This window comes from Tyto alba, unplaced genomic scaffold, assembly GCF_018691265.1.
Source record: "Tyto alba isolate M040663 unplaced genomic scaffold, T.alba_DEE_v4.0 Super-Scaffold_7, whole genome shotgun sequence".
Classification (NCBI taxonomy): domain Eukaryota; kingdom Metazoa; phylum Chordata; class Aves; order Strigiformes; family Tytonidae; genus Tyto; species Tyto alba.
The window spans coordinates 6,466,818-6,492,905 of record NW_024881328.1 but is presented as its reverse complement, the minus strand read 5'-3'; the positions used below and the strand labels follow the sequence as shown (position 1 = coordinate 6,492,905).

At 34.0% G+C, this 26,088-nt stretch overlaps 1 protein-coding gene across 1 annotated transcript in view; it reads right to left on the bottom strand.

Moving 5' to 3' along the window:
- Nucleotides 1-26,088, bottom strand: part of LRP1B (LDL receptor related protein 1B) — a 754,159-nt gene that overhangs the window by 87,411 nt on the left and 640,660 nt on the right. Inside the window, exons 58-64 of the mRNA XM_042808487.1 lie at nucleotides 25,756-25,937; nucleotides 22,957-23,156; nucleotides 8,479-8,667; nucleotides 7,529-7,677; nucleotides 4,320-4,413; nucleotides 2,571-2,687; nucleotides 2,277-2,396 (exon numbers count right to left, since the gene is read on the bottom strand). Of these exons, the coding sequence (XP_042664421.1) occupies nucleotides 2,277-2,396; nucleotides 2,571-2,687; nucleotides 4,320-4,413; nucleotides 7,529-7,677; nucleotides 8,479-8,667; nucleotides 22,957-23,156; nucleotides 25,756-25,937 (1,051 nt within the window). The remainder of the gene's footprint in view (nucleotides 1-2,276; nucleotides 2,397-2,570; nucleotides 2,688-4,319; nucleotides 4,414-7,528; nucleotides 7,678-8,478; nucleotides 8,668-22,956; nucleotides 23,157-25,755; nucleotides 25,938-26,088) is intronic.

Below are 26,088 nucleotides of genomic sequence, written 5' to 3'. Positions count from 1 at the left end.
GATGCAAAGATGTAGCTAACCTTCATCCTATCTTTAACTTTAGAACAGCCATTTGACAACAAATAGTTCTTCAGTGCACTCACACGATTCTAGATTGACTCCCTCAAAAGCACAGATGACAGATCTTACTGTTTCTTAAACTCTTATGACCAAGAGTATAGAGTATAAGATGAATAAAGGACATATGTCTGGACTGGACTGTGGCCAAGCTATTTGTGATCAGATGCATAATGATTTCTTTAGAGATAAGCATATGTACAAGAACCTCCAACAGTTCTAAACTGAATTGAACATAGGTGGAAAACAGTATGCTCTGATAATGTTTTCTCACATTAATGTTTGTTCCACTTTTACCTAGGGAACTCCACAACATTTTTAACAAACTTTTCTATGCCTGTTGAAAAGCAATTAGCTCCTTGATACTATCATTCCTGTTTCTTGGGTTTGGCAAAATGAAAAATTTTAGGTTTTTAAAAGTTGGTGTATTATTTATTTCAGTGTCACATTTTCATACATAAATTTACAGTGCTGAAATTAAAAAGCATTCAAGACTTGGCTATGCTGCTAACTATATTTAAAAAAAAAAAATAGTGATTCTCAGCTAGGACACCTCACCAGGGGATTTCAAAGTGCTTCACAAGGAAGAGCAACATAATTACCTCTGTTTTACATATGGAAAGACAAGTATGAAATATGCCTTCTTCAAGTTCACTTGATATATAAAAGAAAGCAGTGACAAAGCTGAAAAAAAGGTCTGTATCTTATGAATCCTACTCCAGTGAAATTAGAATAAAACAGATAAACTCATCTGTTACCTGACTTGTGACAGGAGCCCAAGTCAATATCAACTTTGTGGTAGACCTACTTAAAACCTCCCCTTTTTGTAACCTCCCCAAAGGCAACAGAAGACTTTTCAGAAGCCACAAGCGAGGTTCTATTAAAATATAAACTAGCACACTTAACTTTCTTAAGAGAGAAGCTAATAAAGTCTAAGTAAGAGAACAGAAATAAAAAATGTATATAATTAACCTCCACCAATCCCCACTGTGTCTTTGCAGGTGGGTTGATGGCTGAGTTTCAGACAACTCACATGTTTGCTTCATGTCACAGCAGACTGTCTTATCCCCACTAATCCCTATGAAGTCTTCAACACCAGCACTGCTGATCCTGACCCTATCCCTCCCACAGTCCCTGAGCACTGCTGTGCCAGAGATTCCACTGCTCTGATCTAATATCTGTCAGCTACACCTCGAGGTTTTGGGAACCTTCCATATACCGTGTGCAGCTATTTATAATGAAGAAAACGATTTCCTCTATCTTCCACAGGAGTTTACCTGACCTCAGTTAATCAGTTTTTTAAGAAACATAACATGCAAACCAACATATATATAATACTGTCTGTCAGAGAATCAGCTCTGCTGAGCTGTTTGGAAGATGGCCATTGAACATGACCATCAACAAAGCCTTTGTATTCTTAGCAGCCCTTCCCTTGGAGAAGGCCATGTTCTTTGCAGAAAAGCAGCATATGCAAACCTTGAGAAAGCTAATTCAGAAAGTAAGAATAAACAGTAGATCTGAATAATGGATTGAGCGAAGGACAGAGATGTATTTCAAGACAGCACCATCATTTTAATTACAAAATGATCAAAGAAACAAGCTATTCAATACATTTCCACTCTAAATCTGAAAACATTTTCTCTACTTATATCTAAGAAATATGGAGTGAAAATGAATTTATGAAAAGATGTATTAAAAGCTGAGTAAATGGAAATCAAGTTACATCGGTAAATTAATGAAGAAGTCCCCAGAAAAAAGGGAACAGAAAAGGTAGAAAACTCCATCAAAGAAAAAGGATGTAGAAGGAGCTACGGATCTACATCTTTCCCAATAAAAGACACAGAAAAATATATTTCCACTGAAATGCATTGCTGCAAGGCATGGCAGATGAAAGCATCAAGAAGATGGGTCATTTGTGAGGGTGGTTAAGAATAAAATGGATGTTTCAGTCTAAGTCAGAAACCCAATTAAATGGTTGAAATTATTTGTTTACACACCCCTCTTTGCAATGACTTTAAAAATGAAGTTAATAAATGACATTTCAGTTTGTTCTCTTGTCTATGAAGCACTGTACATCAATCAATCCAATGAATTAATATCTGCATGTCCTCAAATTATTTTAAAGAAAGGATATTTACAGTATTTTACATATTTTACTTCAGTTCCTTGTTTAAAATCAGCTACAGTTGTCAGAGCAAAATTCTCTAAACATAACTTACGACAGTCTCTTTCATCTTCTTCATCACCACAATCATCCTGTCCATTGCATCTCAGATTTATTGGAATACACTTCTGATTCTTTGTGCACTTGAACTGACCTGACAGACACACATGTGTGTCTGTAAATTAAAAGAATACAAATATCAAGTTAAAAAGATTAACAGTTGAGGATTAAAATATTTAAAAATTAAAAGATGAAAGAATAAAAATATAGTTTCTTGACAGAATTTAAAATATGGCATTTAAATCAGTTTAGTGTGTTTCTGAAGTCTACAAAGTGTATAATCACCTACCACAGTTCAGCTCATCGGAATTGTCCCCACAATCATTCTCTCCATCACAGATAAAGGCTGGAAGAGCACAAAGTCCAGTTCCGCACTGAAAACGTCCTGGCTGACATCTGAATTCAGCTGAGAAAAAAGAAAACTGCTTATGAATACTGTCAGAGGAATGGTTAAAGTATCAGTAGTGTTGTTCTTCCTCTATGGACTAATCAGAAGAATATATAAACCTTTGTATTTGCCTATATAATCTCAATTTGAGTAGATGCTAGTAACTAAAATGTACACATACTATTGTAAAATTAATTTCAAAGTCTGAGGTTTTAAACTTGCATAACCATAGTTATACATTACTAATGATACAGAGTGCAACCCTCTACATGTTGATTCTTACTATTAGCTCAACAGACTTGTAACTTAGGTTCTAAATACTTGATTTCAAGTCTGCATTTAAGAAAGTCACTATCCCACTCTAATTCTATTTCCCATGAAAGTTCTAACATTTTTCCTTCTAACAGACACTGCTATTTGAGTGAATGAGCAATTATGCACCTCTACAGTAATATTTTATATAAACATAGTGTAGCTTAAAATGTAGAATGATTACATATGTTATGAAGAATGATTACACAAGTTAAAGCTTGCTTCAAAGTCTTCACAGCAGAAAAAGAGAACTAATTATAAAATTGTAAAAATATGTGTGAGAGATTTCAATACAAAATATCAAATTAACTATTACTTAACTGGGTGATTGTAGAACATATAGTAGAACATTTTGTGTATATAAGCTTAAGGGACGAAGGCAAGAATCTTTCGATTTATGTAGATTAATATAATAGTATTAAAGTAGTCAGTGACTGGGACTGAAAAATATAATTGTCAACAGAAATTACAGTTTATGACTCCCATAAAAAAGTACTTTTCTAACAAGTAAATTTATAGACAGCTACCATCCTTTGGGATGCTGAAAACATCATCATAATTGGCTTCCAGTTGTCTACAATTCAATGGGAGATTACTACAGTAACCTACTATTTGGACTATGGGAGGCTATTGAGAAGTATGGTGTATTTGCACTGCCTTTAGGACAGTGTGTCAAAGGTACACAGGATGCATGAAAAATGTTCATTACATAAAACTGGTCATACTGGAAGGTTGAGATTTAGCTCTACAAATTTTACTTTGACAATATTTCTAAAACTGTAAAGTTAAAATATTTATATAAAACTTTTTGCGAAAAATACACAGAATCTTAGTAGGAATCACATGGAGAGCATTGCTGTTTTTCAGAAAAGTGCACTAAATAGTAATATGTACCTAAACTTGTAGAATTGTTGTGAAACATAAGCAAATGAGATTAGAATTTCACGTTTCTATGATATACAAAAATAAATCAAATAAACCTGGGAGAATTTTGCATTTATATTTAAAAATCAGCAACCTCAGAACATAGCTGTAAAATAAAAATCTTTAGCAAAAACATAACTAAGATCAAGTAAAGGTTTAAAACATGAAAAACACATTCTTATGATTTTCCAAAGACCTTAAGAGACCCTTAGTAGACATGAGTCAATAAAAATCTTTTACAGGTTGACACACAAGAGCCTGCACCCTTTGTAAATTTGACAGAGACCAAGGAACAGAAAACAAGGCTGCAAACAAAAGTGTTCAAAAAAAATACTCTTCCTAATATCTATAAAGCATTATATTTGTTCTGGACTCTACTGACAAAACTGGGTTCCAAATTCAGAATGCACTTACGGCATTCCTCAGGCTCATCAGAGCCATCTCCGCAGTCATCGACAGTGTCACATTTCCACCAAAACGGAATACATTTGTCAGTTTTGCAACGGAACTGTAGAAGGAAGGAAGAAAAGCTTTGATATGAATATTTATTTATTTATTTATTTATTTTTACACAGAAATAGTACAGTTTAGGAAAAGTTAGATTCACTGCTTAAGTCACTGTTCCATTACTCAACGCAGGCTATCAATTTTATAAAACTTATTTTTAAAATATTCTTTTTTTTGGAGATGTTTTGCAGTAAGACTGATACAAATCATTGTAGTTTCAATGACATTGCTACACTAATTTATAGTGCCCCTGATATAAACCACTCATTGCATTTTGGTGCATTCTGTGATTTGATTCTTTAAGATCTTGTTCAGAACAACCACTTCAGTTCTTAAAAAGTCATTGTTGGATGTTGAAGCAGACTCAATATCACTTTTCCAGATAAATCAAAACACCCACAGTTACAGAAAAGGGTCTTAATGTGCAGTGTTGTACTTGCATACAGTATTGCTTATATTGTTTGAATTAGATGAGAAAACCAGAAGCTAGGCCTTCCACCTTTCAAAAGGATAAAATATTCGTAAACCAAAAAATCCTTTGTAAGACCTTGGCAGTGCCTTTACTCTGAGCTCAGGCAACACTGTACCTTTTTTTCTGGCTGAAAGGGGAATGTAAACAAAACAAAGAGTAGAAATTTCTTGATGAAAACTTCTGAGGCTAAGACTAAAATCAGAGTTCATTATGTGTCTAATGCTAGGGAGAAAATTCTAGACAGATTATCAGCAACTTTTAAGAAACTTTGTGTTTCCAATCAGGTGCCTGTATGAGCACAGAAAGGAAGGTAACTGACAGGTTTAGAAGTACAAGGCATTTTATTTTCTGTGACTAGGTATAATTTTTTAATTACTTAACATTTTAAAAATCATTGATTATTCAATAAAGAGGTATTAAAAAGGTATATTTAATTTGGTGCATTAACTCAGTTTTATTTTTTCTGCCAAGAAAATTTAGGGTTTCATGGCCTTTTATGTAGTAGGACCTATACTTGGAGATACATCATTCTTATACTACCTTGAAGAACATGATGTATAACAGGCTGGGTTTGAAAGGCAGCTCTTCTAAACTGCTAAACTGTTCCACAAAGGCATGCATCTCAGAGTAGCTCAGCAGAAGGCCTCCAAATGTAGGAAACAGACAAACTCAGACAATTTTCTTTCTTAGTATTTTCTACTTGCTAGCATAGCCTTCCTGCTGCTTAATTGTTTTAAGGTGACAGTCTTGCTCTGCTCACCACAAGGGACTTCAGGCTGTTAAAATGACATTATGAATTTAATTCCAGGAAATAGATACTAACTCTTGGATGCTATTATGCTCTGCATGAAAATGATTGCATTCACTTCTCAAGTGGGGAGCCAGACACTTTCTAAAATCAGGGGTCAGAGTCATATGCGTGGGCCTGGAATGGCCTGAGTTTTGGTGTTCTAGTCTGATGTGTTTTTTACTGAACAATTTCTCACATCAGATTAGCCATCAAAAGAAAGCTGAAAGTCTGTAGATATGCAAGACCAGAGTATCAGCCATCCAACACCTTTTTAATCAGAAATAGCTAACAGTGGGTGCGTTGTTAAGAGAGATTACATCATAGGAACAGCTATAATTTTACAGCATCATCTGAAAATTTTAAGTACCAAAGTATGTTTTTGCCACTAGTCTCTGCATCTGATACCATCAAATGGATGAATTATCAAACAGTAAACAGATTTCAAAATTGGAAGAAAATGACTAATAACCAATGTCAATTTGTAACTGTCTGTCTGAAGCCTCTTCTTCTATTTAAGCCTGCTCTCTCTCCTATGGAATCTGCAAGTGATGAAATATTGCTCCCGGAGGATCCAAGATATGATGCTGTCCTTCAGATTATCAATGAATTATTTAGAAAGGAATAGAGCCACTCAATCAACTGTTAGCATATAAATTCACTGGAATAAGCTTCCAGTGTCATTTAAAGAGAATTAAAAAAATTTTAAAAAATTAAAAAGTGCTGTTTTTTTTAACCAAACAAATTTGTGAAGCTAGATATGGGGCAAGGATAGGTAAGAAATTCCTCATTTTGCAAGTGATTTACACTTTCTTTTTGTTCATCACTTAATGGGAAGTAACAAGCAGACAATATAAACAGAAAAGAGGATGAATGTAATAAAATCACACCAAACACTACCTTAAGGGAACAGAAGAAGACAGTGGGAAGGTTTCTTAAATAACAGTATTACTTGAATGAAACTGTATATCATTTATTAAGATGAACATTGTTTCCTAAAAATTAAGAGTAATCCCCTTTCCTTAATAAGTACAAACAATGCATCATGACACAGAACATTGTAAGATGTCATTTGCACACATATAATAAAAATGGACTACTGGAAAATCTGGACTACTAGAAGCATTTTAGATGCCATATATACTATTACAATCAACCAATTAATTTTCTGATTAGAACAGTCCAAAGACTTCTTTCAAAGTGATTCTCTTATAAGCAAACAGTATGTTCTACTTAATCTACCTTATATTTTAAGGAAAAAAAACCCCACCAGATATTTATTTCAAGTACTAGGGAATCCATCTCCCCAAAAGAATTAAATGTTTTACTTGATGCAACTGTTAATTAAATTGTATGTTCTACCATTTCCAATTCAGCTACTGGATTATTTTCAAAGTAACCCTACTGTTTTCCTACATAGCTAACTGGACTGTGCTTGTTTTCTTGTATTAATATAAAGTTCCTTCATGCACGAATACTCCCAAATCATTGTTATATATACTTTGTATAATTGTTATATACACTTTGTATTTTTATGTTTCATATTTTACACAAATGATTTTTCAAAGGAATTTTTATGGGTTTAGTAGCTGTATTTGTTCTAGTGACTGGCAGAAAAATCCACATTTGAAAGGAAACAAGTTCTGCATTGTCTGGAAAAAAGGCACTTGCAAGCCTATTTTCAACTAACAGTTTCGAAGATGAAACACTTTAAATGCACCCATGAGTTACCCAGTCTTCAGCTCCTTTGACTGATGCTTCCACATTTCATGGGCACCAGCACTCATTATTTAAAAGCAGGTGGAAATACAGTAAAATATAATCCCCACTCCCCCTTCCTCCCACGTATACGCTTACCTGACTGGCAGTGCAGTTTGATAAGCATGTCTTGTTATCCGCAGCAAGGTAAAAGTTAGTGGGACAGGCACAAGTATACATCTTGTCAGGGGCTAGAAGGCATAAATGACTGCAACCACCATTATTTAGTGTACAAAGATGTTTAGACACTGTAGACAGAATAGGAAAAGCATATCAGAGCCTATTATTTCAGTATACTTCAGGGTATCTGCTTTATAGAGGAAGAAAAATGTATTATACATAGTATTTTTACAATGGAACACCTCAAATCAAAAACTCAGAAGCAGCAAACTTTTCCTTTTGCCTTTAAGCTATTCTCTCTTATATGCAAAAATTAATTATTACTATGGATGTAGATTCAATACTGAAAGATTGACAGGAAGAAAAAAGCCCTAGGGTTTTTTTTAATAATGAGGCAAAAAATTAGCTTATCTAGATCAAGTGCCAAATTGTATTCAGCTACAATTCAAATACGGGGACATCAGGAGATCAGACACAATCGTAACACTTGCATTCTCTGACGTTCCCTCAGTCCAACAAGTTTCTAAATAACAGTATTTTTCTCTTTTATTAACACTCTCTTACTTTTCAAATAAGAACATTAAATATTTTCATAACACACTGTTCCCATCTTGACAAATGGTAACTTGGACCATAATGCAACTTAACAGTTCTGTACTTTCAGTCAGTATCTGGGTTAATTTTTAAGCATCCAAATTGGCATCTCACTACTGAACAAGATAGATCGCATTTATTTAAGACCAGATATACTTACAACATTAATCATATATTTATATTTAAAAATGCTAATTTGAAAGCTTCCACAATTTGAAACAAAACAGAAATAAAAATAAAACACTGCAGATAAATAAGCTGCCATTAACTCAGCAACTGGCTACTAAGTGAAATACATTAATGTGCTGTATAGAAAATGTAGTCAGAATAATTACCATCAGGTTGCCTATAAGAATGATACACCTGGATGTCTGTTATGGTATGCCATGAGTTAATCAGTGATTGTCTGTCTGATCCAGATGTTTTGTGGGCACGGCTGAGCGATTTGGTTTTCCCATCTGTCCAGTAGACATAGTCTTCAAACAATGTTAGTGCAATCACCCCTGGAATATCTTGATTAGGGACTGTAAGAAGAGATACTAAGATTAATGTTCACTCTTGGAAGACTGCCAGTTAAAATATTCCATACTATATGGGTTGACAGATACAACTGCTATATAATGTCTTGAGAATAACTGTCATGACAATATGTCAAGCCTAGAGGGTTCTTTATTACCAGTTACGATAAAGATGGATGGGGTACGAGATCTGCTTGCTTAGAATTAGTTGGCCCAATCAGTGTTAAGGAAATGAAAGAATTTCAGTTAACAAAAATCACCTCCAGATTCTACACCAATGATATTTTAAGCTTTAAAGTAGTATATAACATAAACACAGCTTAACCTGCTATTTACAGAAAACCAATATTCATTTGCTGGTTTAGAGGAATAAAAGTTATTAGAAGACATTCAAAAGATAAGGTATATGTATCCAGATGAATTGTGTTTAACACCCTTTAAGACAACAGTATTTTATTTCAGAAAAATATACTAATGAGAGAGATGGGAAAAAAAATGCTTTGCATTAAAATAAACATAGCAGTAAGAGGACTTATTGCTTATTCCTCACATAACCAACTACAGAATAATAATAAAAAAAAAAAAACAAAAAACCAAAGAGATTATAATACCTCATTGTTACAATATCACAAAATTATGAGCCAACATTCTTTTAAAAAGGATAAAAGGACAAAAGGGACAAAAAAATCTTTGGAGCATTCTTTATCCTAGTGTATACTCTTTAATCTTGAACTATTTGTTCTTAGTAAACATAAACTGAATTCCACTTTTTTTTTTTTTTTTTTTTTTTTTTTTTAGTTTTTACATTTATAGATGTAATCATAAATGTTACAGGAGAGTATTTGACCACAATGGTCAATCTGTACATTATAATCTTTCGTCACTGAATCACTCTAATTGCTGATAGAGCTGAAAAGGCAGATCAGAGCAGCTGAGACTGACATTTTTAACAAGCATATCCTTAACACCTTTACTTTGTTTTCTTAGTGAAAATAGCTCCAGCTTTTTACCTGGAATGTGGTTAAATAGAGTTGGCAAATCTCAAATTCCAGTTGGAATATTTCATAGTTCACTGATGACTGATACTAAGTATTTGGAATGACAACTTAGCAAATTCAATATTGTATACAATAGTCTTGCAGATAGTGAACTCCAGTGTAGGGTACATTGCTTTCTGGTAAAGGAAACGTTGTTTCTTAGACCTGATATTATTTTCCCTTCTTGTTTGTATACATATACCATAGCCATCATACTGAAATAAAAATACTGTATTATTTTAAATAGCTTCATAACACGTCTAATAAATTAGTCAAAGTGCAAAGAAGTCTTGATTTTGGCACTTATTATATAGGCAAATTTGGCAAGGTTCCTTACATAGCATAGTACCCTCAAGAAAATCTCTTACAATTTCCTTTATTTGTAGAATCATATTGTGAAAAGGGAGTCTACAAACTAGAAGTGAATCACTCCCCATGGCAACTGTTGCTATCCTGCTCCTCTGAGCAAGGTAGGAAAGAATTCTTGAAGTACCATTACTTTTAGTTTTGCCACCAAAGTAACAAATCAAGTACAACGAAACAAGAATACAGAAACTGCAAGCACAAGTATTTCTATTATATAGATTTTTTTTTTCTCTTTCCTCTTTTTCCTTATTTTTTCACCACTGGATTTATCAGAAAAAATTGCAATACTCCTAGATTTGGGAAAACACCCAAAGGCTATAGCAGGGTTCATCTGTCCACTGGAAGACCTGTATGTATTATCACCTAATTAGATCAACTACTTGCGTGTTAATTTTATCCCCACTCTGCTCTGGAGTGAAGTAAATGATTCCCTTGGTGGGGAAAATAAGCTGTAGAGTATACAATATTAACCAGCTTCACCCTAGATGTAGTGTGGGGTGTGTGTGGGATCTCTAGTACCACAAACGGTGAAATAAAACCTGCACCTAGTTACAAATGAGCCTAAACTCTCAAATCCCAGACATTACCTGATTTTTTTTTTTTTTTTTATGTTCCTTTGATAAACATGGGAGATTTTCCTCAAACCTTCTTGAGAGATTCTTTAAGATCTGCATACATCTTTGATAATGGTGAATTTGACTCAATACTGTTCCAGAAAAGGCAAGTATCTCTAATTTTAACTTAAAAACTAAATTCTCTTTAAAATGCTTTAGCATAATTATTAATTTGGAATATTAATTATATCATATTCTTAGTACCAGATTTCTGAAATTAAGGAAGCAAGAATTTACACATTCATGTCATTCAGAAAAAAGAAATTGTAATTCTGAATTATTTCAGAATTATTAGTTCATCAAAATCTGTGTACATGCATGCTCTTTAAAAGAAATGCCTTTTGCTTTGAATCATTATCAATATTTCAGCAGAAATTTGTTGCCACTCTCCCTAGTTAGTTACTTCACTGAAATTAAGTAATTCAGTTGCTTTATTGTGCTGTTATATTTACCATAGGATTTTGCGTACATCTGGGCACAATCAACTGTGCTCTCTTTATATACAAAGGCTCAGGTATATTAAACTCATTTTAGGTAGATTATAATCACTTGCTATTCAAATTTTCTTGTAACTTCTAAGTCATATGATTCTGCCACAATACAAAAATTAAAAGACACCCAGGAATTTTAGGTACATCTGTAAAACTGCAGAAAATTTGCCACTGATCTTAAAGAGCAGTTTCTAATGAGAAGTACAAACCAGGTGTCGTGGTTTGAGCCTGGTCAGCAACCAACCACCGCAGCTGGTCACCCTCCCTTCCCCCTCCCCACCTGGGAATGGGGGAGGGAATTAGAGGGGTGAAGGGAGACTTGCAGGCTGAGATAGGAACAGTTTAATAATGGCAATAAAATGAGAACAATCACGATGATAGGGGAAAAAAAAAAAAAGAAATATATAAACAGGCAATGTACAGCGTAATTGCTCACCACCCGCTGACCAATATCAGCCCGTTCCCGGCCAGCGACCCCGAGATAACAAGATCCCACAATTGCAATCCTGGAAGCGAGAGAGAGAGAGAGCTCCTTCCCAACCACCCCTCCTCTATGTAGTGAGCATGACGTTCCATGATATGGAATATTTCACTGGCCAGTTTGGGTCAGGTGCTCTGGCCGTGCTCCCTCCCTGCTCCCTGTGCCCTTGCGCACGGGCAGGACATGGGGAGTCGGAGAGTCCTTGAAGCCTCGGTAGCAGCTGAAAACATCAGTGTGCTATCAGCATTTTTCCCATACCAAACCCAAAGCTAAATCCAAAACACAGCACTCATCTAGTCCCTGAAAAGGAATATTAACTCTATTTCAGTCCAAACGAGGACACCAGGCTGACAGAAGAAGCAGGAAGAAACAGCAGAAGGAGAAACTGCTACTTTGAGTGAAACCCTGAAGCTATCCATAAAGCTATTTATTTTATTTTTTGCTTGAGTTCTGGAAAAATACTTGTTCGTATAAATTATGACCCTTGCTGCTACTTTTGACATCAAATTAAATATGTCAAATGTAACACTCCAGTCTTTCTTAATAAAACAAATATGCTTTTCTCTTTGTCTGTTTTCTCTTATACTGATCACAGTTAAGATTAAAATCAGAATAAATGAGCATGTAAAAGCCTTAATGCACATAAAGAGGATTTACATAGGAAAATTATTTTAATTTTCTCATCTTATTGCCCAACAATGAAAAATGCACCTAGCAGTCATTCTCTTTTTGACCATCAAGGAATTACAAGCAAACACCATATCCTGAGTATAGATGTATAAGTAAATGCTTACTTATGTTTCTGTGTATGTTTGTGGGTTGACATACAATTTATCCTAGCATCGATGGATAATGTGTACATCAGAATCCAGATCAAATTTTATATTCATGAACTAAAGAAGATTCAGGAAAGTAACAAATAATGTATGAATTGCCTCATCACACCTTATTAATAGAGAAGCAAAGTTAAATGTGTGGCTTAAAATGTTAAATACTACAGTTTTCACTGCATTTCAGAAAACTGTTCATTGACTCAAGTACATTTTTCTTTTTTTTAGAGCCAATTCTGTAAACACCAGGTTTATCTTAAAAAGAAAAAACACGTCAAACACAATGCAACAAATATTATACTATCTTCTTAATGTTCTTTAAAAGAAGTATGACAGAATATATCTGTTTGTAAAAACTGGATTTTTCATTAGTACCACCTATAGGTCAAAAGTAGAAACTGTCAACGGTTTATGCACTTGCAGATTAGAGTTGTAGTTTATCCTGCCACTATTTCTTATTTCTGAGTAACATTATAAATTTAATGGGTTTCTGTGTTAAAGTCAACTTTTCATTAAGCAATGTTCAACACAAACATGATCAAAAGTCTTTCAGAAGCTTGCACCATTTATAGGTGTAAAAGCTATATGTATTCTGTTGTGACTATGAACATTGGGGAAAGTTATTTAAAAAAATCTATCAAGGAAGCAATGAATGGACTATGTTATATAAAATAGGAAAAATAAATAAATGTAAATAAAAATCTATGTAAAATAAAACACACAGAAAATTAGTATTACTGAATACAAGTATTTCTTATTAAAATTCTAAGCTGACCATAAAAATGTAAAAAATCCTATAAAATAAGAATTATTAATAATTTCATAATATAAAAAGTCTTACAAAAATTCTTCTAAGATGATCATAAAACTCAAAGTATGTTCTTGCAGCTGATACACCTTTAAAGACTGACATAAGCTTCTGAAAACAGGCATTCAATGGCAGATAATTCTGATTTACTTTCCTGTTTAAGGAACAGTTCTATCACAGCTGAATACTATTTTTCTATACTTTTCTTAGTATATTAGAAACAATGAAATGTCAGAACTGTTGACATGTAATAGGTTATGAAATCTCCAGTTCACATCAATGATGTATGACCAAAAAATATTAACACAAATCTGTGAGAGATTTTTTACATCTTCTTTTCTGACGGAACAGTAAAACAGTCTCTCACATTCTTTATTCTTTGCCTTTGAGGATGTCAGTGTTTCAGGCTTTCCAAAATTTTTGGCAGTGACAGCTATTGATTTTTGATAAATGTATGTAGTCAAAGAAACACCAACTTTCTTTGTTCAGTCTTTCCTTTAACTTCAAAAGAACTTTAGCTGCATTACTGATCTACCTCTTCATAAATTACATAATTTAGTTTTATGTTGCAATACTAATTACCAACCTCACAGCATACATTATGATGTCAATCACAGTTTTAAACAGGAAAGCAAGACTAATTGCTTTCCTTTCTTTGGCAAGCACTGTGAAAACAGATTACTTTCTTCAAATTCAAAGTAAAGCCAGGTTGGTCATAACTGATAAGTACCTCTGCTTTCCTTGCACCACCTATTTGAAAATATTTAATCAAGATGTCTACTTGACAAACCACTAGTAAGAAAGTAATTTATTCTGTTAAATACTAAAATTACATTACACCAACATAAGGGTCAGAACTTGACCAGCAAATTCATGGAGAATTTAAATAATCATATTTTAACACAGAGTCGTGAGAATTGAACTCATTTAGTATTAATCACTTTCTGAAGTTACCTAGGTATTAAACAGATCTTTTTTTGCCTTTTAAGGTTTCTCATAACAATGTCACCCATGGCCTCTATGAAAGATTCCCAAATTGGGTCAAGTAAGGTGAAGCCTAATCCATATTTCAAAATACTTAGCAATATTAACTAATAATATACCCCACCTGCAGACCAATAATCCACTGGATACAGCTCTAGCAGTCTGTAAGCATTTTACTAGACCAGTACTTACTACACGTTTTTTTCCCCTCATTGTTAGAGCATCAAATCCTTAAATAACCCCTCATAATCCATGCACATTACTTTTCTCTTGGATGAAGAAAACTCAACAAGTGTAAGTGAAGCACAGCTAGATCAGAAAAGGGATAACTGCCCAACTGCTATAGAACACAGAGTCCATCATCATGGGTGGGCATACTGGGCAGCTGCTATGGCGTAAGAGAAGAGGCCAGATGTGCTTTTAGCCCCTTTCATAAATCCTTGCCTGAACAGTATGACTCAGCTGACTGCTTCCACCAAGTCCCAAAGAGTTATTTCAGTGACTCAAGTTTCTCACAGTTTATGATATAGTATATCTCAGAACATATATTCCAGTTTTCATATACTGCAACATACACGATGTATCATATATGAGTAAAAAATGCTATACTTTGTGCCAGCAACAGAATCTTATTAAGTCAACCTGATACTTGCTTTGATTTTCAAGACCGTGGTTCTTGTTATTTGTGTAATAAAATGCAGTATGGGGGCACAATCAACAGCCTACTCCAATATTAGGAGGGACAAAAAACATGGAATGCAAAATCACCACCCTAAGTAATTTATAGGAAAAAACTGCAGCTAAAATTTTCTTCTGTGCTTCTTTTTCCTACCATAGCCTCCTCCTACCAGATATGGGTGAGTCCCTTGCAATCCCTCCTTTTTTAACAGGCCTTCTAATGCCACCAATAGTTCTCTACTGGGGTTTCATTTTATGCATAAATTATGGATTCTCTTACACAGAATGTTAATCCCAAACAGTGGTTGACCAAACAACAAGAATATGAGAAATGTGATAAGAAAAAGAAGGTAGAAAAGAGAGGAATCCACAGGCCTATCAGAAAGCTGCAAAAAATAGAAGGAAGAAATATGGGTGGGTAGTAAAGGGAAAAAAGGGAAGGGTTGTAACAGAACAGAAGCAGTGGAAAATAAGTTATTAGATACTTGAAGACAAATAAAAATGACAATAGATAACATACTAAAGGGATGTAAAGTGTTGCATGAATTTAATGGAAGAAACACCACATATCTCTATAAAAAGGAACATGATTACGTAGACATATAAGCAGCATGCACAGACTTAAAATGCATGTCTCTCCCGCTCCTGCATTTGGTACTAATTTTGATTCAAGAATATAAATTCATATGCTGTAAGTCATGTCTGTGATAAAAATGTCTGCTTTTCTCTTGTGTGAACTCTGTTTCCCTTATATTTTCTGAGTACCTCTACTTAAGCATGAAAAATGTTCATTTGATTTCAGGGATGAAAATCATGCCATCTAGGATTTTTTAACTACAGAATATGCTTACTGAAGAAGCCATACAGAAAAAGTGAAGCCTGGTCCCACTCCACTCGTATTAAAACACAAATATTTCCAAAAGTAAGAGAAAATACTCTAACTAAAATGAACAACAACAAAAAAGGCTACATTGTCAGCTGGTCCTCTGTGCCAAGAAAAGTGTCCTTAAAAAGGACAAATGCTGACTTCTTCTAACCAATAAACACTACAAAAATATCTGTGCTCTGTCATGCCCACCACGGTTAGATTTTCTTTGGTGTTTGGCGGCTGCTCAAGCTGAAACTGGCTTAACATTTCATTTATGAGATAGAAAGAGATCTAGCCCTTCCCTTTCCAAAAAACCCCAAAAGGGACCGCAACCTTGCTATGCCTTTGTACAAAGTCTACATGAAGAGAAGGGGTGAAAGAGTCCTGTCATGCTCCTCCCCAAAATGCATTCACCCACTTAGAGTGCCAGTTCCGGTATGTAGCAGCTAAAGGTAATTAATCATTCTTAAGCAACATTTTAAACGATCTTCTTACCCCACCGTGGCATTAAAGCAGTTTCTGTTTCAGATTTTCACACATAAAGACAGAATATTTACATTGGTGATCAAACCTTATAAAGCAGGCTACCTTATTTTCCAGTCCATTCTCTGAAACTCTTGATTTCCTGAACTGCAATAAAATAAAAATAAAAAGCCTACTGACATCTTGACCCAGATGGAACCAGCGACAAACTCTGAGGAAGAATTAAGAATCCTCCAAAGACAAACTGCATCAAGGAACAACACTTAATAAGAAAATAGCCATTATACCAACAAAAACAAACTTGGAAATTGCTGATCTTCTCCTGTGCTGCAATTACTGGCCCATACAGTCCTCTATCCATCTGAACTCCCTTGGAACTGTTTTAATCTCATTTTAAATTCAACTTGTAACCTCTTCAAGACACAGTCAATACTTCTTTATTTCTGTATAGTACTTACTCCTTGTATTTGTTCCTTTTGATAATTCAAAGTGCTTAGACAATTAAATTAATAATGAATAGTGACAATAAGATTATGTCTATTAAGCTTGTGAAAAAGTACGAAATTTTGACAGATGTAATTAAACTTTAGTATGCTACATTAAAATACTAATTTTTTAAAAAGATAAGACATTTTATAATCACTATTAGTTTTATTAAATTGACACTTTGTTTAAAAAACCAAACCTGTCAAACTCAATGAACAGAAAAAACATTCATAGAATATATACATTAATTCCAGTAATTGAAGCCATGTGTCACAGAAAAAAAAAAACACATGAATACAATTTTTTAGGATGATATTACTACTAATTTTAATAACAACATATGCATGCATACATATTTCTTTCTGCAAATGTAATATATATGTTACACACTCATACCAGGTAAGTATGGAAGATACAAGTCCTAGAATTAAGTGGTAGGATATTTTGCCAGTCAAAAATATAAATGACATAGTGAAAACTGAGAATATTTCAGTATTAGAAACTCACATAAAATAGTTATATATCCCAAAACTACTATCACAAAAGAAACAGGAAATTTAGACTTAAATCTAAAAATCTTAAGGCACAAATATATCTTTGGTATTAAACCTGACTATTACATATGACTTATAATGATACCCTGAGAAGAGATTCATAAATTTTCAAAACTGAGTTCATCAAATCTAGGACTGAAATATTTTATTGTCCCACTCTAAAATGTTTTATTCCCTTTTTAATTTCCCTGTGAACAGTTCTTCATATGCCAGTTACCCCATGGCAGTACAGAGTAGCATGCTGTTACAGCAGTAATTAAATTATTCTCAGATATATACAAGTCACTATTCAATTAGAACAATTAATAGTGTGCTAATGAGTTTCAAAGATTCTTTAATCATTTTTCAGATTTAGAGAGATCATGTATGTGCCTACCAGCCCCTATACCTTAGACTCGTGTCTTGCTGCTGGTTTCAATATTTATCCCCACTCTGTCCCCTGAGATAGTCCTTCCTTCTTCTTTGCCTCTCCATGCTCCTGCCTGGATTGTCTCATGTCATCATCCAACTATGAGTACATGAACTGCTAAGGCCCTTTGGTTTAACTCTTTTTATCTTCTACCACAACTACAAGAGCTGTTCAATAATGCAATTTTCTTAATCAAAAACCTCTTATTCTTGGTTGCATTGATATGAACATGGGGGAACCTTATGACACAAGAAAAACTGTATTTTTTGTTCTCTGTTCTGGTTGCTTTCTGACAGAAACAACTGCATGGAAAGTAGTGCTCATCCTTTAAAATTTGTGATGGCACATGTCCAGCTGATACGGAAATATACAGGGAATGTCTGCTAAGCTTTTAATGAGTATGTAGAACAATTATTTTCAGAAATTTATAATCTAATCAAATTTGGGCAAATTATCGCAAGAACAGTGGAAGATACAGAAGCTAACCTGTTGGCAACCTTCATAAACTGGGCTCCATAAACTGGACACTGAAACTTTATAGTAATGTACCTGCATGAATTGTCTTTGATATAGGTGAATCTGTGTATTTTTCCTAAATATTATCCTTTACAAGAGACAAAATAAAATAAAAAAGCAGATTTAGGAAGACATATGAATTGTAGAATCTTATCTGAACAATTATGAAAACTGAATCTATATTGCAATAGTGGAGGTGAAGCAATTACCAGCTTGTGCTATCAGAAGTGGCTATAATGAGTAATTCTATAAACTCAAAAGTTGGGAAGAATTATTGAAATATCAGGACTACTGTTTATTTATCATCTGTCATGAGGAACCCTCTTTTCAGACTTCTCTAACTTTTGAGCTATGAAAACCGCAGTATAAATCTGGAAGGAACTGGTTTCTGTAATCTCTTAGATTACTTCTACACTAGGACAATTTCATAACTGAATTTACTCTTTTATTAAACTGTGATGGAAGAGTTCAGAATTAGACACAAATACTCACTATTTACCTACAAAGCCCTTACAATTAGCAATTTTTTAAATTACAGGTGTTAAAAATAAATTAAAAAAAAAAACAAAACAAACCAATAACCAACCACCTTATACTTAATACTTTAAAACTTACATATATGTACACCAATTCAGAGGTTGGTAACCACTCAAGTGGAAGTCAATTTTGAATGAAAGATTTTTTCAAATTGAAATACTATAAATAAGTTTCTCTCTGTTAACTACGTTACAGCTAAAGAAGTGATTTACAAATACTTAATTCACTTAAGGTTCAACAATTTTTCACTGCTTAATTTTCATGCTCCTTTAGGATGAAGTAACTAAGTGCTCAACTTTTGTTTTTACAGTATAAAACATCAAAGAACTCAACACAGCTGAGGACTAATGTCAGCTCAGAGAAGCTTCCTAAACTGGACTATCAGATTCCACTTTTGCAGTTTCGTTATACTGAAATTCTCATCTTCAAAGAGTGAAATGGGAAAATGGTAGGCACCTTTGGGTTTTAAGAGCTCTGAAGGATAGGAAAACCTGCAGGAGGCAATCAGATATCTAGAGAACTGTGAAGCTTGCATCTCCTCTGGGCAGTGAGAACCGAAAGAAGCTGTTAAGTCTGACAAATTCCTAAATGTTTGGTTTTTTTTTTTTTTTGAAAGCTCACAGAAGTAAACCAGCTTAGTGCTTAGCCAGATTAGTGCTTCAATGATTGTTTAATCATTTACTGTGCATAACATTTGTGAATGCTGCAGTGTTAAATTGGCTAAGCTCTAAAGACAGTTTACATAATCAAGCATTAAACTTCAAATAGATAAGCAAGGTCATTGCTGCCTCTAGCTTCAAGAAGAACTCCCAAGTACTGTAAGATTTCTCGCCTAGTTAGCATGTTTTCAAAGTTCTTGCTAGGACTCTCTTGATAATTATAAAAGCTCACTTCTTTATTGAAATGCAGAGGAACTTTACAAGAGAAAAGCAGCAGATGTTCTATTTTCTTGAGAAATCTTTAAGACTGGTCAAAAAGAAAGAAAAAAAAAATGTTGCAAAAAGTATTAACACTAAGATCGTCTAAATTCCTATTGCATGGAATAAACAAACACTCCTTGGTTTAACATACAGCATGTCAATAATTAGCCTAAGATCGTTCTATTTGTCCTCAAGAAGTATCTAGTGCACAGAACACTGCAGTCTGTCTCACACAATAATATCTCTTTATGATATAACATCCACCCATTCTAAGATACTTATTTTCTGGGTCTTTTGAAATCTCTGTGGCATTTCATGATACATTTTGTAACAGGTAATTTAAGATCCAAAACACGTATTCTCAGAAAAAAACCTCACAGCAAGCTAGCCTTATCCCCAAAGGTCACAGAAACAGATGGAAAAATACTTAGCTTACGATAACTAGCACTTCAGATTGCATCACTTACACGATTCCCATTTAGACTTTTTTCTCTGCTCCATGAATACGTATTTTATGGTCATCATATCTGTGCCTTTATCCTTCTCCATTTGAAAACACAAAGGAGAGAATAAACTCAATCATGCCTTAGTTAACTTTGACTATACAAAATGTCTCAAAATGACAAAGGAAATGGACCATGAAATCCATGTGAACAATGTGTCTTCAAGAAACACAGTTATCACAAGATATAAAACTGATCTTTCTCATTTAAGTGTTTACACTTAATGGATAACAGTTTCTCATATCAGAAAGCTAGAAGAGATGACAGTATCACTTCCTCTAAACTCCAACCACTGAACTTCCACAAGTTTCCCTTATTAAAACAATTAATTTGCAATGGCTAAACTTTATCTTCCAGAAATATTCCTAGTCTTGTGTTGAAACATGAAGACATGCAAAATTTATTTGGTAGTTTGTTCCATGAGAAGGAGGGAGTCAGGGAAAACCTTCCGATTAAAGACAAATTGATCATTATGTAGGAGCTTTGCAAAATTCTCCGAGCACTCTTCAGAGCATCTACAGGCATGTTTCATCTCTTTCAGACACCAAGAATTCTATTACTTCTTTGTTAAATCCACAGAAACTTTTCCACAACTAGATTTTGGTTTGATAATCATGTTTTGTGTGAAGCTCCTGACAATAGAAAGTGACAAACGGCATTAGCTGAGGAGAAAATCTTCCTCCCACATAATTTAAATACCTCAGGATCTTTCTCCCAAAGCAGGTTTCTTATTGCTTGAATATTTATACACCATCTGCACTTAAAACAGACATGACCTCAAAAGCACTATGATACCTGGTTTACAGAAAGTCACTGTCACTTTTGGAGCTTGCCTCAGATATTTAAATGGTACCAAATTTTTATAAATTTTCATTCACTAATGAAAATGGTAAAACTATCAGGCACAAAAGCCTACAGAATGTCCAGCAATACTTGACTTTTAACACTTTCCCAGTAACACCTAAGAGTCAGACATGCTCCTTAAACAGTGACAAGCCCATTTAGGTGTCTAAAACTAGCAGTGGTGGTGCTCTGTTGAACGAGAAAAACAATTTGTTGTGTGAAACACTGCTCTTCCCTGATACCAGCTGTGGATTTGTGAGAAATCTCCTTCTTCTATAGGTTCACATATCCTCAGGGGAAGACATTAACTCCATGAATATAAAAGTATTTGAAACTGATTTTACCCATTTGGGCAAGAGAAATCCACAGGCTGGAGACTGAGGCAATGGACACCAAAGGCAGCATGACTTGAATTTTGCAGATATCTTCTGAAATTTAGCAATAGCAAGACATTTCCTGAAAAACTCTGAAACTTTCAAGTTGGAAGAGAAAATTAATGTAGGTTTGACCACTGCAGTCAGGTTAGCCCTAAGAGAGACACATTGGCTATTATTTACTTTTTTTTTGCCCTTTGAAAGATCCAGAAAGAAGAGCAAGATGATAACTGTATGAGACCAAAGTGTCAGAATACAGCACAGGGAATAGCATCAAGAGGAGTACGGAGCTTTGCTTGTGTCAGCAGAAATCCAGTGGGCACTTGGGGGTATGTCTGGGCAAGTACTGCTTAGGTGAGCAGGTTATAACTGCCCTGTGTTCATTACAAGTAGCATGGAAGTTAATGCTGAGTTTATTAGGAATATTCACAGCTTTCATAGCTATAGTTGTAGTTTCTCCAATCTACTATCTCAAATAACTGTCACTGAATTGCTCATTATATATTTATAACTTACCATTCACAAATAAAGTGGCTAGAAAACTTTTTGTTTTGTTTTGTTTTGTTTTATTTCACAGCAAAGCTTCAATCTGAAAATAAAGTAGTTATTTCATGAACTCTGGTTTGGAGAAAACCTGGAGGCTCACCGTGTAAAATGAAATCCTAAAAAAGCACAAGTGCATGAAGTTTTACCAGGATAGCAGCAGTTCCAAGGTTTCGGTAAAGCTTCTGGAAGCCAGCTCAAGTAACAGTTTCATCCCAGAGAAGAAAAAAACCCAAAACAGTACATTGATACTGAGAATTTCATACATTTAAATTTGAATTAAAGTGAAAGATCTTTAACTATAACATTTGGAATATGAAAACTATTTATCATAGTGTAAAACTTTTTTTAAAAAAACAATTTATAGATAAAAGAGACTTGCTTTTTAATTATCTGTCAGGTGAGAAGTAGAACACAGGGATAAAGATTACTTCATTACATAAGTTTCAAAACTTATTATTTTACCCATCTACCAGGAAAGCCCCAACTTTTATTTGCAATACTGGTCTCCTTATTGCCTCACGCAGATTAACAGGCATTTCCAAGCTTTCTCAGGCTGGAGAAAAGGTTCTTTTTAGCCACATTCTGATATATGGCACACAGGACATATTTCGTCCACTTTTAACAACTGAGTTTCACTGGCTTTGTCACCTGTCCAGGAACATGTGTTGCAAATATACACTATAGTACAGAATTGACAGGGCAGCCTCTGATTACTGAGTCTGTTCCCAGAGCTTCTGTTTTCATTTGCAATTTTTTCCATGGACATATATTCCTGCATGTTTGAAAATTATTCATATTCATAATAGAAAGGGAAAATGAAAAGCAAGTTCAAAAATATTGATAGAAAGGAAACAGTGCATCAATGTTTTAAAGTACATTTTTTACATAATTACACACAGCATGCAAAGCACTTTCAATTTAAAAATTATCAAAAAACACACACACAAAAAAAAAGCTGTTGACAAACCTTTATGTCTATGAGATCCATCCATATCAGAAAACTCAATATGATTTTCATCAGCCCAATACAGTCTGTGGTTGACATAATCTATTGTAAGAGCCATAGGTCTAGATATCTGTGTTTCTATGACAACTGTTTGACTGGAGCCATCCATACCAACACGGCCAATGTGAGGATACTCACAGCAATCAATCCAATATAAGTATCTATAAAACAAAACACAACAGCTCATTTGTTTAGAGATGCAAAATTATTAACAATAAATAGTTAATTTATTCAGTTGATCTCAAGAATAAATCCGTAACTGTTCTATAATGTTTCTATTTTCCAGATAGATTTTTGGATTTTTCTAGACCTGTTTATAAATAAATGTGCTAAATATAAAGGGCTTGAATAGGAGAATCCTTATGTTAGATGTGATTTCATCAAATTAATTATGGACTAGTAAAAAGTGCATTTAAATTGTTTAGATTTGATATCTTAGAATTTGCAGTACCACCAAGTTTGGATTTAACAAAATTCATAACCTGCAAAAATGACATCACTACTAAACTTATGGAAAATACTGTATTACAGTGACTTTTTTTTTTACACGTATTACAAAACTTTTTTTTTCTGTTACTAAGAATACAATGTAAATTATGTTACTTCAAGCAGTACTAGTTCCAGAACATTAGAACACCTTCTCAGATAAAGGGCTTAAAAATGGGTAAAGGACTGAGAAAGACTGTTGGAAAGCTGAGTAGCAATTTTCTCTACAATATGCTATTTAGCCACAATAGAGAAAAGGGTTTTTTAAAAAAAGTCCTATTATTTGGTACATGGATGCATGTTGCTGCTGTTGTATGCCATTACTTAGAACCTTGGGACAGATCTTTCAAGTTGGAAAGCTGATATGCTTCTACTCTACAGGTTTTGGACAGGCTCTCAAAAACCCAGATGCAGCTCATATTCTCAACGGCCACCTGGAATATGATTAGTGTGCAGGAGAAAATGGTGGCCTTAAAATCAGCTACAGGTCTCCTGCAAAACACAGGTGCAATATGTTGGCACTGAGCCTGTTCCATATAAGCAGTAGAGAAAGGTAACTTCCTCTACTGACTCCAACAGAAAATTCTTCTTTGCAAACATATCATTACTGTTGTACAGCACCAGCTATATAGTTATTTTAGCATTTCTCATTTGTGAGAACAAACCCTAAATACATCTAATACTATTTCAAACAATAAGTCTGAATTTCAAATGCAAACAGTTTTTATTTTGAGCAGCTTTCCATATTAAAATAAACAAACAAAAAATAAATAAAACCTTGATAGAATTAAATCTGGACAGGGATGTCAAGGGCAACAAGAAAAGCTTCTATAAGTTAATTGGTGAGAAAAGTAAGACTAGGGAAAATGTGGGTTCTCTCTGAAGGAAACAGGAGCCCTGGTTACTCTGTGGTATGCACAAGGCTGAGGTACTCAATGACTTTTTTGCCCCAGTCTTCACTGGCAAGTGCTCCAGCCACACTGCCCAAGTCACAGAAGGCAAAGACAGAGACTGGGAGAATGAAGAACTGCCCACTGTAGGAGATCAGGTTCAAGATCATTGAAGGAACAGGAAAGTGCACAAGTCCATGGGACCTGTTGAGATGCATCCATGGGTCCTGAGGGAACTGTTTAAAAGAAATTTTCCAAGAAACAGAAAAAAGTAAAAAGGGCTTCTATCTCTTGGGACAAGATGACCTTCAGTGGTCCATTCCAACCTTAACTATTCTGTGATTCCATGAAAATCAAATAGTAAATACATTTGATAATGGAAATATGATTTACTTTCTTTCTTTCTTTTTAAAATTCATTACATTAGGTTAATTTATTCAAGGGCTCAATTTTATGGGAAAAATTATAATCTTTTAAAATTATAATATAACTTTGAAAAAAAAAAAAGTCCATGGATCCTATACCTCTCACCCCAGTCAAGAAATCAGAAATGGTGGTGGTGCTCAAAACTGCACTTAGAATATCAGCACAGATTTATATTAATAAATAAATTATAAGTCATGCAATAATTAGTAAAGTTAGCTATTGAAGGTACCAGTTAACAAACTACTAAAACTAGGCAGTTCTTACTTCTTATCATTGCTGTTGCAATAATTTTTTCAAGCATATTGATCATTTCAAATTTCTGAAAACTGAAGTTAGAAACTAAGTCTCCTAAAATATGCCCCTTGTATCCTAATAAGTAATCAGTCCAGTTATTAGACTACTTTTGTTTTAGAGTAAAAAAGGCAAAAGCTATCTTCAAATTATGCAAGATTAAAGATTTTCACTCTTTGATTAACATGCAAAAACTATCAGAAAAAAGTCTTCAAATATGTGGTAGTTGAATGGCGTAAATTATTTTAGAAACTACTAAACAGAAAAAAGTGTTAAGACAGTTCTTTGCAGTGAATAGTGAAACAAAATGTAAGAACTGTCTTCCACATAATATGATTTTTTTATTATTTAGCAACACACTTCTTAAAAAAGATAGAGATCTTTTTTGAAATATCTACTTTCCTCCTACCAAAAGAAACATTTACAGAGTAGTGAATATAACAAAACATGGGTTAATACTTGCATTCATCTTTCTATTATACTAATTTTATATGTAATGTTGATATAGTAAGCATTGGTAATGCATTTTAGACTACTGATGCTCAGTGTAGCTGAAAGTTAGATAATGAAAAGCTAATAAATATTTCCTATCTTCACTTTTTCTAAAAAATATTTAGATATAAAATTAGGATTAAATATGAATTACTGCAAAATGGCTGCTTCATACCCAGCTTGAGGATCTAAGGACAGATCTCTAGGAAACTTCACTCTTTTGCTCACAAGGACAGTAGGGTATAAGCCATTGAGTTTAGACACCTCAATAATTCTCTTTTCAGTATCAGACCAATAAAGATTCTTCCCAATCCAATCAACAGCCAGTGCATTGGGAACAGCTGTATTGTGGACTACCTAGAAAAGCAAAAATTACATAAATTATTAATCTAAATACTGGGAAAGGGAAAAACAATTCAAGACTTATAATAACAGAATATTGAGAGCTTGGATATATGATACAGTGACATACAACTTGTGAAAACTAGGTATTATTTCCAGTTAAACA